At 48.2% G+C, this 13,468-nt stretch overlaps 1 protein-coding gene across 8 annotated transcripts in view; it reads left to right on the top strand.

Moving 5' to 3' along the window:
- The window catches only part of pak1 (p21 protein (Cdc42/Rac)-activated kinase 1), a 74,736-nt gene that overhangs the window by 38,396 nt on the left and 22,872 nt on the right, over positions 1-13,468 (top strand). For 5 of the 8 annotated variants that reach the window (XM_087851246.1, XM_087851240.1, XM_087851243.1 and 2 more), the window contains 4 exons: positions 4,765-4,984; positions 11,685-11,779; positions 12,960-13,107; positions 13,263-13,300. In XM_087851246.1, coding sequence (XP_087707372.1) covers positions 4,792-4,984; positions 11,685-11,779; positions 12,960-13,107; positions 13,263-13,300 — 474 coding nt within the window. In that variant the 5' untranslated portion in view covers positions 4,765-4,791. Of the gene's footprint in view, positions 1-90; positions 182-4,764; positions 4,985-11,511; positions 11,592-11,684; positions 11,780-12,959; positions 13,108-13,262; positions 13,358-13,468 lie in introns of those variants that run through there. The other 3 variants (XM_087851241.1, XM_087851244.1, XM_035916268.2) reach the window with 3 other exon arrangements.

Here is a 13,468-nt window from a genome sequence, read left to right on the forward strand (position 1 = left end):
CATCACCATCTATAGGAGGCAGGATTGGTCAAAAGGCTCACAGAGCCTCTCGGTCTCTGCTAGACTTTAACCCTCAGTCGATCCAACAGTTTCTCTTTGAGCAGAAAGGTTTTCTCTTTGTTTGTTTGTTTGTTTGTGGATCACCTCTATGCTGTAAACATGTCTGTGTGCCTCGGCTAAGGTAAGAACTGCTTCATGAAGGACAAACTATCACTTTTAGGATTTAAACATGAAAGTTTTCAATGATTTCAAGACTCAACCTTCATCATCTCTCTGTTATTGTGTTCAAAGTCTTATTTTTGTGAATGGCTTATAAAAAAGGCCCATTTGTCCTCTGATAACTGTGAAATATAACTTGACCTTTTAAATCTGAACCTTTTAGTTGTTGATGTAATCTTTAGGAAACAAATGTAAAAATGATTTATGTGCATGCTGCGGTGTCGCTCCCAGAGCAGCAGGCGATTAAAACTCAGTGGGAGGTTTTTATTGTCGTAACTGTTCGTATGATTTCTTTTGTGAGTAAAACCTGAACAGTTGTGACAAAAATTCATTTTGAGGTGATTTGCTTCATTAGTGTCATTCTGATAACACCGAGTGTTTTCATTGATTGTTTTTTGGTCTTTGTGCTGTTCAACACTTTCGCTCAGCCCTCTTCTCACGCATGAATAACAGTTTATTGCAGTCGTGATGATGCCTACACAGCTGTATATCTTATATGACGCTCATAATATTATCAGATTATTTTGATTAGGTCCACAGAGTTCATGTGAAAGAGGCCATAGCCTCTGTGCTGTCACACAGGAAGTATAAGTCTAGTATCAAAATGTTGCTAAGATGGAGACCTCTCATGTTTAGTTTACTAAAGTTGAACTTTTCTTCAGTGAATGATCAGAAAACAGATCAAACATCAAACATCCAGAGTGCCAAAGCTTGTTTCTATGAATCTGTGAATCTCATGTTGAAACTATGATGTATCCCATGATATTAAAGTTGGTTATAGAGAAAATAATTTTGAGTGAAAGTGAGATTTTGGCTTTAAATTGTGACCCACCTCTTTTTACTTTGAGAGCCTGAAACTCCGAGCATTTCATAGTATGAAGCTTAAATTTTGCAGTCGCTTAATTAAATACATTAGAAGTTATATGTGTTAAAAAATGCTTGGAGACATAAAGCAAATTAAATGAACTTGTACCATGTTTTTGTGGTGGGTTGTTGTAAATTTGGACATTTTAACACTGGAACCAGCCCTTCAGTCAATATGCAAATGTACTGTTTATAAGATTGGGGAAACCTGCAGTTAGCTGAGACTGAAGAAGTCGAAACGTTTCTCCCACTGAAAACGCTACGTCCAGATGAACAGAATCAACTTTTGGAGATTTACTTACCTGGATGATTGAGAATGCATCGACCTGGAAGACGTGGAAATTGACTCACATTTGGAGTGAGCCTCCAGTGGACTTTAGAGGAGCTGCAGGTTTTGTCCTGTGAGATACTGTGATGAGGTGCTTTACAAAATTTAGTGTCCTGTGCACAGGAAGCCTGGTTGAAAGCAGGGACAACGATTTAAACTTATTTCCAAACCTTTAAAAAATTGTTAAAAACGACTTGTCTTAAGGGCGACCGTGGCTCATGGAGTTGGGAAGCGCATCTGTAACCGGAAGGTTGCCGGTTCGATCCCCGGGCTCTCTGTCCTGGTCGTTGTGTCCTTGGGCAAGACACTTTACCCTACTGGTGTTGGCCAGAGGGGCCGATGGCGCGATATGGCAGCCTTGCTTCTAGCTTGCCTCCACCAGTGTGTGAATGTGAGAGTAAATGAATAGTGGCATTGTAAAGTGCTTTGGGTGCCTTGAAAAGCGCTATATAAATACAATCCATTATTATTATCAAACCCTGTCTGAGACACAGTGTTTTAACCCCTCCCCCTTTAAGTCAACATTCTTCTAATGGCTGCCCCTCATAAAAAGATTTCAACAGGAGTTGGGCGGGGCTTAAGTTGGGTGCTGAGTTGACACATATGAAAGCTATATAGTCTCTCTGATGTCATAAAGAGCCAAGAGTAGAAAAAAACTGCCTGAACCAGAGTGTTTAGAGCAGGGATGTCACACTGAACTTACATGGGTTTGACCAGTGAAACTACAGGAACTGCAGGAAAAGTTCCAGTAGCTCCTCACCTGGATTGTCCTGTAATCATAAAATATAACATTTTGTTCATTCTCAGTAGAGGATAAGCCTTGAAGTGGGGTGATGCGGTGCAGCTGTTATAAATGACTCCAATAACTCCAGCTGTGCTTATCGTGTCTGTTTAAACCTTTATTGCTTTCCATTGGTTGCATTTGTTGTTCAACAGTTCTCTTAGTATCCAACATCATTTAACATAAATCACAAACCGTTTGCTCTTTCTGACCAACAACACCTCACGCTAATTACGTCCGTCTACCTTTAATGCTGCACCATTAAAAACACAAAAAGTGACCCCTAGTGGTACACATAAGGTAACAACTAGGGGTGGTGGGGAAAAAATCGATACTGTGTAGTATGGTGATATTTTGTTTGCTAATAATGTATCGATACAGGGACAGCAGAAATTTATATTTTGTTACAAAAAAGGTTTTTGTGCTCTGACTTCAGAGCATGTTGATCCTTTTTCTGAGCAAGAATCCTGACATTCCTTCACTGTCCAAATGTGTTTAACTTTTTTTTGGCAGCAATAAACATGACAGTTTACTTATTTTAATTTAAGACATGTTTTATTTTAATTAAGTTTAAAACTTTTTTTTATTTAATGTAAAATTATATTTGGTTTTAATTTACTTTCAAATTCTTCAGTTGCTGAAGGGGCTGCATAGTTTTCATAAACAGTTCAGAATAGCTGTAATTGTACCAGATGGTTGATTCAGTTAAGTTGGACTAGACTGTAATAGAAACCGTTCAGTTTGTCAACAATAAAACTGAAATGAGAGAAAGACTGAGTGTGAGACTTTGATATTAGATAAAATTAATATTGATAAAGTTTACCTTTATGTACAGAATCTGAATATCGCAAAATATTTTAAAAAATTGCGTATCGTGCGTTAAGTATTGTGATAATATCGTATCGTGGGATGTATGGTGATTCCCACCTCTAGTAACAACACGAAATGGCTCCTACAGTGGACCCACTGTAAAACAAAACAGGTATTTCCGTAGTATAGCTGTGCATCACGTAATTACCTTGGTGTAGTGTGAATGACAGTGGGGGGGGGGGAGTCTTTTTTAGTAGGAATAGCTTTAAAATCTTTGCTGGGATGATTCTGGGCCCCAGGCCTTATGTTTGACACCGTTGGTTTAGAGCATAAATAACTTATTTGTCTCACACTTGGTCTTTGTGCCCTACTTCAGTTCTGTCTGTGTGTTTTATCTCCTCCCTTGAAATAAATCTGTCCCTGTTTGATATGAGGATCTGCCGATGCAGCAGCAGCGCGTGCAGCAGCAGCGCGTGCAGCAGCAGCGCGTGCAGCAGCAGCGCGTGCAGCAGCAGCGCGTGCAGCAGCAGCGCGTGCAGCAGCAGCGCGTGCAGCAGCAGCGCATGTATTAGTGAATTTAAAGGAAAATTATACATGCCAGTAAAAAATCTACCGTCTGCACAAATATCAGGGAAGTAGTGTTTAAAGTCCAGCATCTGGTCAGAGAAGCTGCTTCACCCAAACCTGCAGCGCTGGGTGAGATTAGGGTCGGATCAATTTCCCACCACAAACAAACCGCTGGAGAGTTTGTTTGACTTGGACTGAGACTGCTTCCTCTCGCTGTGGCTGTGATAATCCACACCTGGGATCGATTGCCCGAAGAAACTGTACAAAGGGGAAGAAGAAAAGATTTACAGATTTGAAACATTCGGTTTTCTCTCTGTGTTTGCGGCAGTGCTGCTAAACTACTGAAACAGCCTTTTAAACAAGCTTTGATTTCACCTTAGCTACACCAAAGCTGAGGGAGATACAGACACACAGCAGTTTGTTTGTTCTTGTTACTGTGGGTTATTTCTATTTATAGTATGAATCGTGGTTCATTCTGAGTTTTTCTGACCTAAATAGACTGGCCCCGTGGGTTCCTGTGCCCAGTGGAGCATTTAGCCGAGCAGGTTGTGTTGTGGTGCGTGTGATTTTGTGTATTTTTGTATGAGGGCGTTGTGGTAAAACTGGTCATTAAAATGTCCGTCTTCTCCGCTCAGCTGTGTGGGCGCCTCCTCCAGGTTGTACGTACAGAACGAAATGTGTGTGTACGTGCGAGCGTGTGTGTGTGTTATCTTTTTACCAAGACTGCATTTAAGTCTGAGTCAGCACACGCGATGTTTTAGTCATCTTCCGACAAACCTCATTCAGTAAGCAAATACAAAAACTTAAAGTTTTCTTTTTTTATTCGTACTGATTTTTCACCCATTTTTGTTTTTTTTTTATGATCAATGATCTCTTATGATTAAAGCTGATTAAGCAAACAATGTGGTGGAAACATTTAATCTCAGGGTTCTTTGTTTTCTCTTTATGAGAAACCACAAAACGTCTTGTAAAGAGTTTCAATTTACTGGGAACTGCGACCACGTGCGCTGAGCTGTAGAGACGGGAGATGCAGTGATATGAGATGTTGTTATGGGCCTTTTGACAGAAAATAAAAACAGCATAATTAATAAGCAGCTGATATTGTTTTTGTTCGTGTCAGATCAATAATGAAGAGCTGACAGATTTAAAACAAGTCTGTGTTTCTGTCCTTGACTTTGGCCTCTCTGGTGCACAGGAACGGTCGGCTGCAGCCTATCTGAAGATGTCTGATAATGGGGAGGTCGAGGACAAGCCCCCAGCTCCGCCCATGAGGAACACCAGCACCATGATTGGCTCCTGCAACAAGGACCCCGTCCCCCTCAACCATGGCTCCAAGCCCCTCCCTCCAAACCCGGAGGACAAGAAGAAGAAAGACCGCTCCATTCGATTCATCCTGACAGGAGGAGGCGATAAAAGTGAGTTATGATGCCGCGGGATGCATGTGTGTAAACTAAATAAACATCTACTGATATTAACGACAAATTAAACCCATAAGCGAACATATTCATCCCTGAAATAGAAGCTAGGGGTCATAAATATCTGTGAGAATCCATCAGACACTGAGACCTTTTTCTTGATCCACAGCTGATACTGATTAACAGCTCATCAGCTTTAATCCTGTAAAATCCTTAAGAAGTTGACCTTTGACCCCCAACAGGTGCTGGAGTTAAAGTGTCGACTAACACCACGCTGTAAAGGATCAGCTAACTCCAATTTGTCAAATGTAGACGAAGCAAATAAAACAAGTTTGAAACAAAACAGAAGTCCAGTGAACGGACACCACAGAGCTGAGCAGCATCAGCTTGTTGCTTTCTTAAAATTACAGATAACGTCTTGCAGTAATGTGAAGAAGAACATTGTCACATGACTCTATGCAGTCAGGTGAAAAACTAAGCACATCCTGCTTCCATTAGAGGGTAAATAGCAGCCAGGTGCTACTAATAAAATGCACCCGATTAACTGATCATCAGCATGTTTGAGGACCTCTATAAAAGCATTCAGCTGTGTAAACACAACACCACAGTGTTCTCAGGAGTGGACACCCCACCAAAGTCCCCCCAAAATCAGACCCTACTGACAGAAGGTTCAGTTTTATTTATGTAGCGCCAACAGTTGCCTCAAGGTGCTTTACGATGTAAGGTAAAGACCCTACAGTGATGCAAAGAAAACCCCAATAAACATATGACCGCCTACGAGTAAGCGCTTTGGCGACAGTGGGAAGAAAAAACTTCCATTTAACAGGAAGAAACCTCCAGCACAGGGGTAGGGAACTCGGATGATCTGATATCGTCGTGTTGGTGTTGTTCCCAGATCATCATGAAAATGTTGTTCCAGGTTCAACATCGCAAGTGACCAATCACATTGTTGTGACGTTATTCTTTTGCGCGCCAACCCATTCGTGCATTTATGAAATTCCAATGTTGCAAGGACAATATCAATTCTGGTTACCGTTTATTAAAGGGTTAGGGTCCGTTGATCGGCGGACAAAGGCGGTTTCTCGCAGCTTAAGTACAGTTTTTTGTTTTACGGCGGTTTTTCCCGAAGTCGCAAAAGTATGACATCACAACATTCTGATTGGTCACTTGTAATGTTGATCCTGGAACAACATTTAGTATGATGATCTGGGAACAACACCAACATGACGATATCAGATCGTGCAGGGAACTCCAGGCCTCGAGTGCCAGTGTCCTGATTCAAATGGCTAAATTAGCTCCTCAACATGTATGAAGTTCTCCAGAGGCCTGGTGATGAACTAATCATTTGATTTAGGTGTGGTGACCCAGGGTCAGATCTAAAACCTGCAGGACTAACGTTCCCTACCCCTGCTCCAGCAGAACCAGGCTCAGAAAAGGGGCGGTCATCTGCCGCAACCGGGCCTGGCTATAGCGACGGGTTTTTCAAGGCAAAGCCGGGTCTCCTTTTCAGTGATCGTGGCCTCCAAAGCTGCAAACAGGCTACAGTTATTACACTTATTGTTACTACTAAAGGAGTAACTGAACATCTGACTCACAAAGCAGGAAAGTGCAGGAGGGAGAGGTGAAGAGGCCATGCCGCTAGCAAGTCAGCTATGAGCTAAGCTAAGCTAGTGAATCCTTAAAGATGGAGTGAGCGAATACTGTGAAAATAACTAGCGAGTGAAGCATCAGCCCTCAGAGAAACTGCAGAAACTCCAAGAGCTCCACCTCAGACTCTACAGGTCTCAGTTAGCATGTTAAAGGTTAAAATTCACGACAGTACAATTAGAAAAACACCAAACGGGTAGAGCAATGTTTGGAAGAGAAAGCCTCTTCTCTCTAATAAGAACATGGCGGCATGGCATGCAAAGTTACATCTACTCAAACTAAAAGACTTGGAACAGGGACTAAAGTGGAGATTTGAATGCACAGCTACTGTCAGGGTTCCTGGGTCGGTGACCCAGTGCTTTCCGTTTTGTTCACGTTCAGTTTATTTCGTCACTTCCTGTTTGTTCCTGTGTTAGCTCGTCTCGTGCCGTTAGCCAGATTATGTTCAGCTGTGTACTCACCGGTCTCTCATTATCATCCTCATCAGTCTGTGTATTTAAGTCTTCTGTTTCTATTCGTTCTTTGTCGTGTCATTGATGATGTTCGTGTGATGTTGTCCTCCCCGTGTTCTCGCAGTCAGTCAGCCATTCAGTGTTCCAGCCAGTCAGTGTCCGTTCACCCTCTGTTCCTCCACTCCTTATAATAAACATCCACCAGTCTTCACCTACCTGTGAGTCCTGCGTTTGGGTTCCTTCTTCCTCGCCTCCACACAACGCCTGACAGAATGACACGACCCGTGCCACGAAGACACGATTGGGACCCAGCGGACTCGGACCTCAACGAGCGGCAGGTGGCAGCGCTTTCCCGTTGGGCAGAGTTGGTCAGGGGAAAACAGCGGCTCTTCGCGGAGCGAGAGCACGTCTTCGAGGGGACTCGCCTGGCTCTGGGCGGGCCTCGGAGACGCCGCGTTCCCCCACCTGCTGCCACACCTGCCTCGGAGCATTTGCCGCGGAGAGCGGACGTTTCGTGCCGCGTTTCGGCCGCTCCCTCTCTCGCCGCTCCGCTCCTCGTTCGCACACCCGCCGCCTCATTCGCCGGACCTCCACCTTCGCCACGGCACCGCGGCTACGCCTCCCACCTCGACTCAATGGAGGCTACCGCGCCAGAGGCTCAGCTGTTTACCCCGGCCGCTTCCTCTTCCCGAAGAAAGCGGCGCACACGCCGCCATAATATGGACTATTTTCAACAACTCCCGGTGGTGAGTTCCACTAACTGTTTTCCACATCCATCATCTGATTATTCACGTAAAACACATAACAGATCCACCACCGATCCATGGGGAGTTTCCCTCCTGGAGGATGTCGACTGGGAAGATTTTTTCTGCGCTGCTCCCACAAAGACTGTAAATCGTGGTGGCAGAAAAAACAGACCGAACTCTGATAAACCTGCCAGTAGCACACACCCGGTCACCATTTCCACACCCGTCACTCAGCCATTCCCCACCAGCACGGCAGCCCAGATTTGGCCTTCTTCTTCAGCTATTTCACCTCCTCAGATGTCTAGGGCCCGGCCTACACCCACACCGGTGCCAGCTCCCAGGAGGAAGGCAGCTGCGACGCAGTCTACCTCCACATCCACTCTTGTTTCCCGGGTGGGGGTGACTGGTGTCCAGCCACCTCCCGTGCCTGTCCCAGCGCCCAGGCTGAGGGCAGCCTCAACCCAGCCTGACCTCCCTGGAGGCTTGGAAGAGCTAACCGGCCCACCTACTACTTCACCTCTTCATCCGCCTCCTGATCCAACCTTTCACGCCCTCGCACTGTCCCTGGTTAGGCTAGCTGAGGTGTCCCCTGCTCAGGCACCAGCCTTATTAGCCCAGGCCGCAATCTTATCCCCCTCGGTAACTCTGTCATTAGCTCAGCCTCCACTCCAGTCAGTTCACTCACCTGCTCTTCAGCCTCCACTCCAGTCAGTTCACTCACCTGCTCTTCAGCCTTCACTCCAGTCAGTTCACTCACCTGCTGTTCAGCTTCCACTCCAGTCGGTTCACTCACCTGCTCTTCAGCCTTCACTCCAGTCCCCTGTAGTCCAGTCGCCTCCCGTCCAGTCAGTCCAGTCGCCTCCCGTCCAGTCAGTCCAGTCGCCTCCCGTCCAGTCAGTCCAGTCGCCTCCCGTCCAGTCAGTCCAGTCGCCTCCCGTCCAGTCAGTCCAGTCGCCTCCCGTCCAGTCAGTCCAGTCGCCTCCCGTCCAGTCAGTCCAGTCCCCGGACCTGCAGCCACAGCACCCAGAGCCAGCTGTGAGCCCTCCTGCTTGCCAGCCAGGGGCCTCCGCGCCCGCTGGCCCGGCCTGTCTCCCGCCAGGGGCCTCCGCGCCCGCTGGCCCGGCCTGTCTCCAGCCAGGGGCCTCCGCGCCCGCTGGCCCGGCCTGTCTCCAGCCAGGGGCCTCCGCGCCCGCTGGCCCGGCCTGTCTCCAGCCAGGGGCCTCCGCGCCCGCTGGCCCTGCCTGTCTCCAGCCAGGGGCCTCCGCGCCCGCTGGCCCTGCCTGTCTCCAGCCAGGGGCCTCCGCGCCCGCTGGCCCTGCCTGTCTCCAGCCAGGGGCCTCCGCGCCCGCTGGCCCTAAAGCTGTGGCTCCGTCACCCCCGGCTCCCGTGCCGTCACCTGGTCCAGACTCAGCCTCAGCTTCAGCGTCTGCTTCGCCTGGGCCAGCCTCAGACTCGGCTTCAGCGTCTGCTTCGCCTGGGCCAGCCTCAGACTCGGCTTCAGCGTCTGCTTCGCCTGGTCCAGCCTCAGACTCGGCTTCAGCTTCTGCTTCGCCTGGTCCAGCCTCCGACTCGGCTTCAGCGTCTGCTTCGCCTGGTCCAGCCTCCGACTCGGCTTCAGCGTCTGCTTCGCCTGGTCCAGCCTCCGACTCGGCTTCAGCGGCTGCTTCGCCTGGTCCAGCCTCCGACTCGGCTTCAGCGTCTGCTTCGCCTGGTCCAGCCTCCGACTCGGCTTCAGCGTCTGCTTCTGCTTCGCCTGGTCCGGACTCAGCTTCAGCTTCTGCTTCGCCTGGTCCGGACTCAGCTTCAGCGTCAGCTTCTGCTTCGCCTGGTCCGGACTCAGCTTCAGCGTCAGCTTCTGCTTCGCCTGGTCCGGCCTCAGCCTCGTCGCCAGCTGCAGCTTCGTCTGGTCCGGCCTCAGCCTCGTCGCCAGCCTCTGCTTCGCCTGGTCCTGCGGCTGCCGCGTCGCCAGCCTCTGCTTCGCCTGGTCCTGCGACTGCCGCACCGTCGCCCCAGCCACGTTCTGGACGTCATCGCTGGCGCGGCCGCCCACCGGACCTGCTCAGCGGCCGCCGCCTTCCTCGCGGCCGCCGCCGCCTTCCTCGCGGCCGCCCACCGGACCAGCTCAGCGGCCGTCGCCGCCGTCTTCCTCGCGGCCCCCGCCGTCTTCCTCGCGGCCGCCCACCGGACCAGCTCAGCGGCCGCCCACCGGTCCTGCTCAGCGGCCGCCGCCGCCGTCTTCCTCGCGGCCGCCCACCGGACCAGCTCAGCGGCCGCCGCCGTCTTCCTCGCGGCCGCCCACCGGACCAGCTCAGCGGCCGCCGCCGTCTTCCTCGCGGCCGCCCACCTGAACTGTCTCGTCTCGGCCGCCGGCCTCGCGGCCGCCCACCTGAACTGTTTCGTCTCGGCCGCCGGCCACGCGGCCGCCCACCTGAACTGTCTCGTCTCGGCCGCCGGCCACGCGGCCGCCCACCTGAACTGTTTCTGTTTTGGACTCCGTCCCTCCGTCCTGGGCCCCCTCCGCCCGCCCTGTTCTGGTTTTTCTTTCTTTTGGCCGTCGGGTGCCGGCCTTTGGAGGGGGGGGTACTGTCAGGGTTCCTGGGTCGGTGACCCAGTGCTTTCCGTTTTGTTCACGTTCAGTTTATTTCGTCACTTCCTGTTTGTTCCTGTGTTAGCTCGTCTCGTGCCGTTAGCCAGATTATGTTCAGCTGTGTACTCACCGGTCTCTCATTATCATCCTCATCAGTCTGTGTATTTAGGTCTTCTGTTTCTATTCGTTCTTTGTCGTGTCATTGATGATGTTCGTGTGATGTTGTCCTCCCCGTGTTCTCGCAGTCAGTCAGCCATTCAGTGTTCCAGCCAGTCAGTGTCCGTTCACCCTCTGTTCCTCCACTCCTTATAATAAACATCCACCAGTCTTCACCTACCTGTGAGTCCTGCGTTTGGGTTCCTTCTTCCTCGCCTCCACACAACGCCTGACAGCTACACATTTCGGAGAAAACCACTGCAGTGATGGGGGTGATGATTTGGGCGGTCACCGAGTCGACCGTGAGCTCCCCTGTATAACAAAATATTCCAGAGTCAAATATGAGGCCATGAGTTAAAGTTTGGCAAATGTTCAATCGTGCAACAGAACATTGATCCCAATGTTGGTTGATTGTTACTCGTCTGCTGCTGGTTCTTTTTAGATCAGCAGTAAAGTATATTTTTCTCCACCTAAACAAACTGTTGTGCATCTGTGGAGGAAAAACTGTTTTTGTTGATGTGCTTCACGTGCCCACACTTGGACACAGATTACCCATGATGCTTTGCAGGAAGCTGGTGGTCCTCAGTGTGAGTCCATCCAGAGGTATCTGCTGCGTGTGATTCTCACTGGAGTTATGTTTTCCCAGAAGATCTTCACACTCTTTCCAACATACGGCGTCTCAGAAACACTCTGTTTCTGTACTTTTCTCTCCGTCTCCTCCTGATTTTCTCTCCCGTGTTTTGCATGAACTTTTGTCCCACTGTTTCTTTCTTTTCAGTGATCCTCTCTGGATTTAAGATCTTTTCAGGAATTTTAATGAACCTGAATCTCTTTGTTCCCCTCATGAAGGGCTGCATTTAGGATTTTCTGTTAGAGCCGGGATCATTATCGAAATGGTGCAACCAGCATCTCAGATACTCCTCTGCAGCCTTTCAACGCCAAGTTTTTGGGTCTGCCGCGCTTTAGTGTCTATTTATTCTAAACGGAAATAAATCCTGGGATAATCCAGAGTCATTAAGGTGGAAAACTGTTCTGTGTTTTATTACAACACTTACAAAACACACTTACAAAAATCAATCAGTGTGTTTGTTTTTTGTTCCTTTGTCATTCAGCCTATAAGAGGAAGGAGCGCCCAGAGATCTCTCTGCCGTCAGACTTCGAACACACCATCCATGTCGGCTTTGATGCTGTTACCGGGGAGTTCACTGTAAGTGTGTGTGCGTGTCTGTCTGTGTGTGTGTGTGTGTGTGTGTGTGTGTGTGTGTCTGTGTGTGTGTCTCCTCTCCTGTGTATAGAAAGACAATTATCAGATTCAACCACAGTGTGTTTTGTGGTATTTGGTATTTATTTTTACATACTTTAATTGCTTACCAGAGGACCCGTGCTCAGTGTGTGTGTGTGTGTGTGTGTGTGTGTGTGTGTGTGTGTGTGTGTGTGTGTGTGTGTGTGTGTGTGTCTGTCTGTGAAACAGCTCCTAACAGACACACACACACACAATGGCAAATGAACCTTTTTAAATAATCACTTTAGACAAAGACGCCTTGTTTCACTGACTCACTCGGTCCGCCTGACCAACTTCTTTTAGCTGGGAGTTAACTGTGTGTGTGTGTGTGTGTGTGTGTGTGTGTGTGGTTTCCAGGTTTACACACATCTACATGCAGATGAACATTCCTGCTCAAATTGATGTAATCTAAATATAATTCAGACAGTAAATACACGAATGGATGGATGGATATGAGACATGATGGAACAGGAAGGGGAAGAGTGTGTGCAATGGATTGATTCTGACAGATGAGTAGAGAGAGAGACAGAAAACACGGAGATGTGACCCAGATCTGTGGCTGAAGTACAAATATGATAAGACTTCCTTGCTAGGACTCGAAGAAGTGTGTGTGTGTGTGTGTGTTCCTTACTGTAGTCATGGACTGTATGTAAAAGCAGGACGTCACTCGATGGTTTCTAGACTTCACATTTTGAAGCCTCGGCTTTGGTATACTGGCTGCGATACGTTATCAGCTAATGCTAAGTTTAGTTTAAGCTGCATTCACATCCACAACGCCGCTTTAAAATTGCTGTTTCAGCCTGTTTAGGGAACACTCTCGTGCAGTGGGCCGTGTTTTTCACATTAGTTGTTGTTTCACAGAGATACAAACTTACAATGGGAGCAGATGTTCTGTGAGCAGCAAATCCAGTTTAATGCTACAACTCCGAGAATAACAAGGGTTTCAGTATTTCACCGTTAGCGTCATTTTTCATACACAGAGTTTGCTCTTTGCTGTGTTATTTGAGTTGTTAATGTTGCCATTAACAAAGGTAAACTACAATAATACAGTTCACATAGAAATAAATGAATAAAATATTGATATTTTTTATCTGTGTGTGTGCAGGGGATGCCGGAGCAGTGGGCTCGGCTTCTGCAGACATCCAACATCACCAAGCTGGAGCAGAAGAAGAACCCTCAGGCCGTCCTCGACGTTTTAAAGTTCTACGACTCGAAAGAAACGACCAACAGCCAGAAGTACATGAGCTTCACTGGTAAGACCCGCCCCCCCGCTGTGCTCCCATCACCTACGTGCATTCACAATAACGTTCAGTTCACATTAAACAAAGTTCAAACAATGAGCCTCAGAGCCTGAAAGCTCAATCTGCTCTGAACACTCAACTTTGTGTTTGTGTTGTGTTTCCTTCAGATAAAACTGCTGACGCCTTCAGCTCCTCCACCACAACGGTGAGACCTCTTCAGTCACAGCGTTATTTTCTCACACAGCCACATACAGGCAGCACTGTGAGGAAGGCTTCCTCTCATTATTAGCTGTGTCTGCATGTTTTCCACCAATTTAGCCGTTACCTAAGCCAATAGCAGGTAACAGGTCAGGTCATTTTACACCCTGCTGTT

This window comes from Neolamprologus brichardi, chromosome 14 (genome assembly GCF_056152115.1).
Source record: "Neolamprologus brichardi isolate AB-2024 chromosome 14, ASM5615211v1, whole genome shotgun sequence".
NCBI classification, from domain to species: Eukaryota; Metazoa; Chordata; class Actinopteri; order Cichliformes; family Cichlidae; genus Neolamprologus; species Neolamprologus brichardi.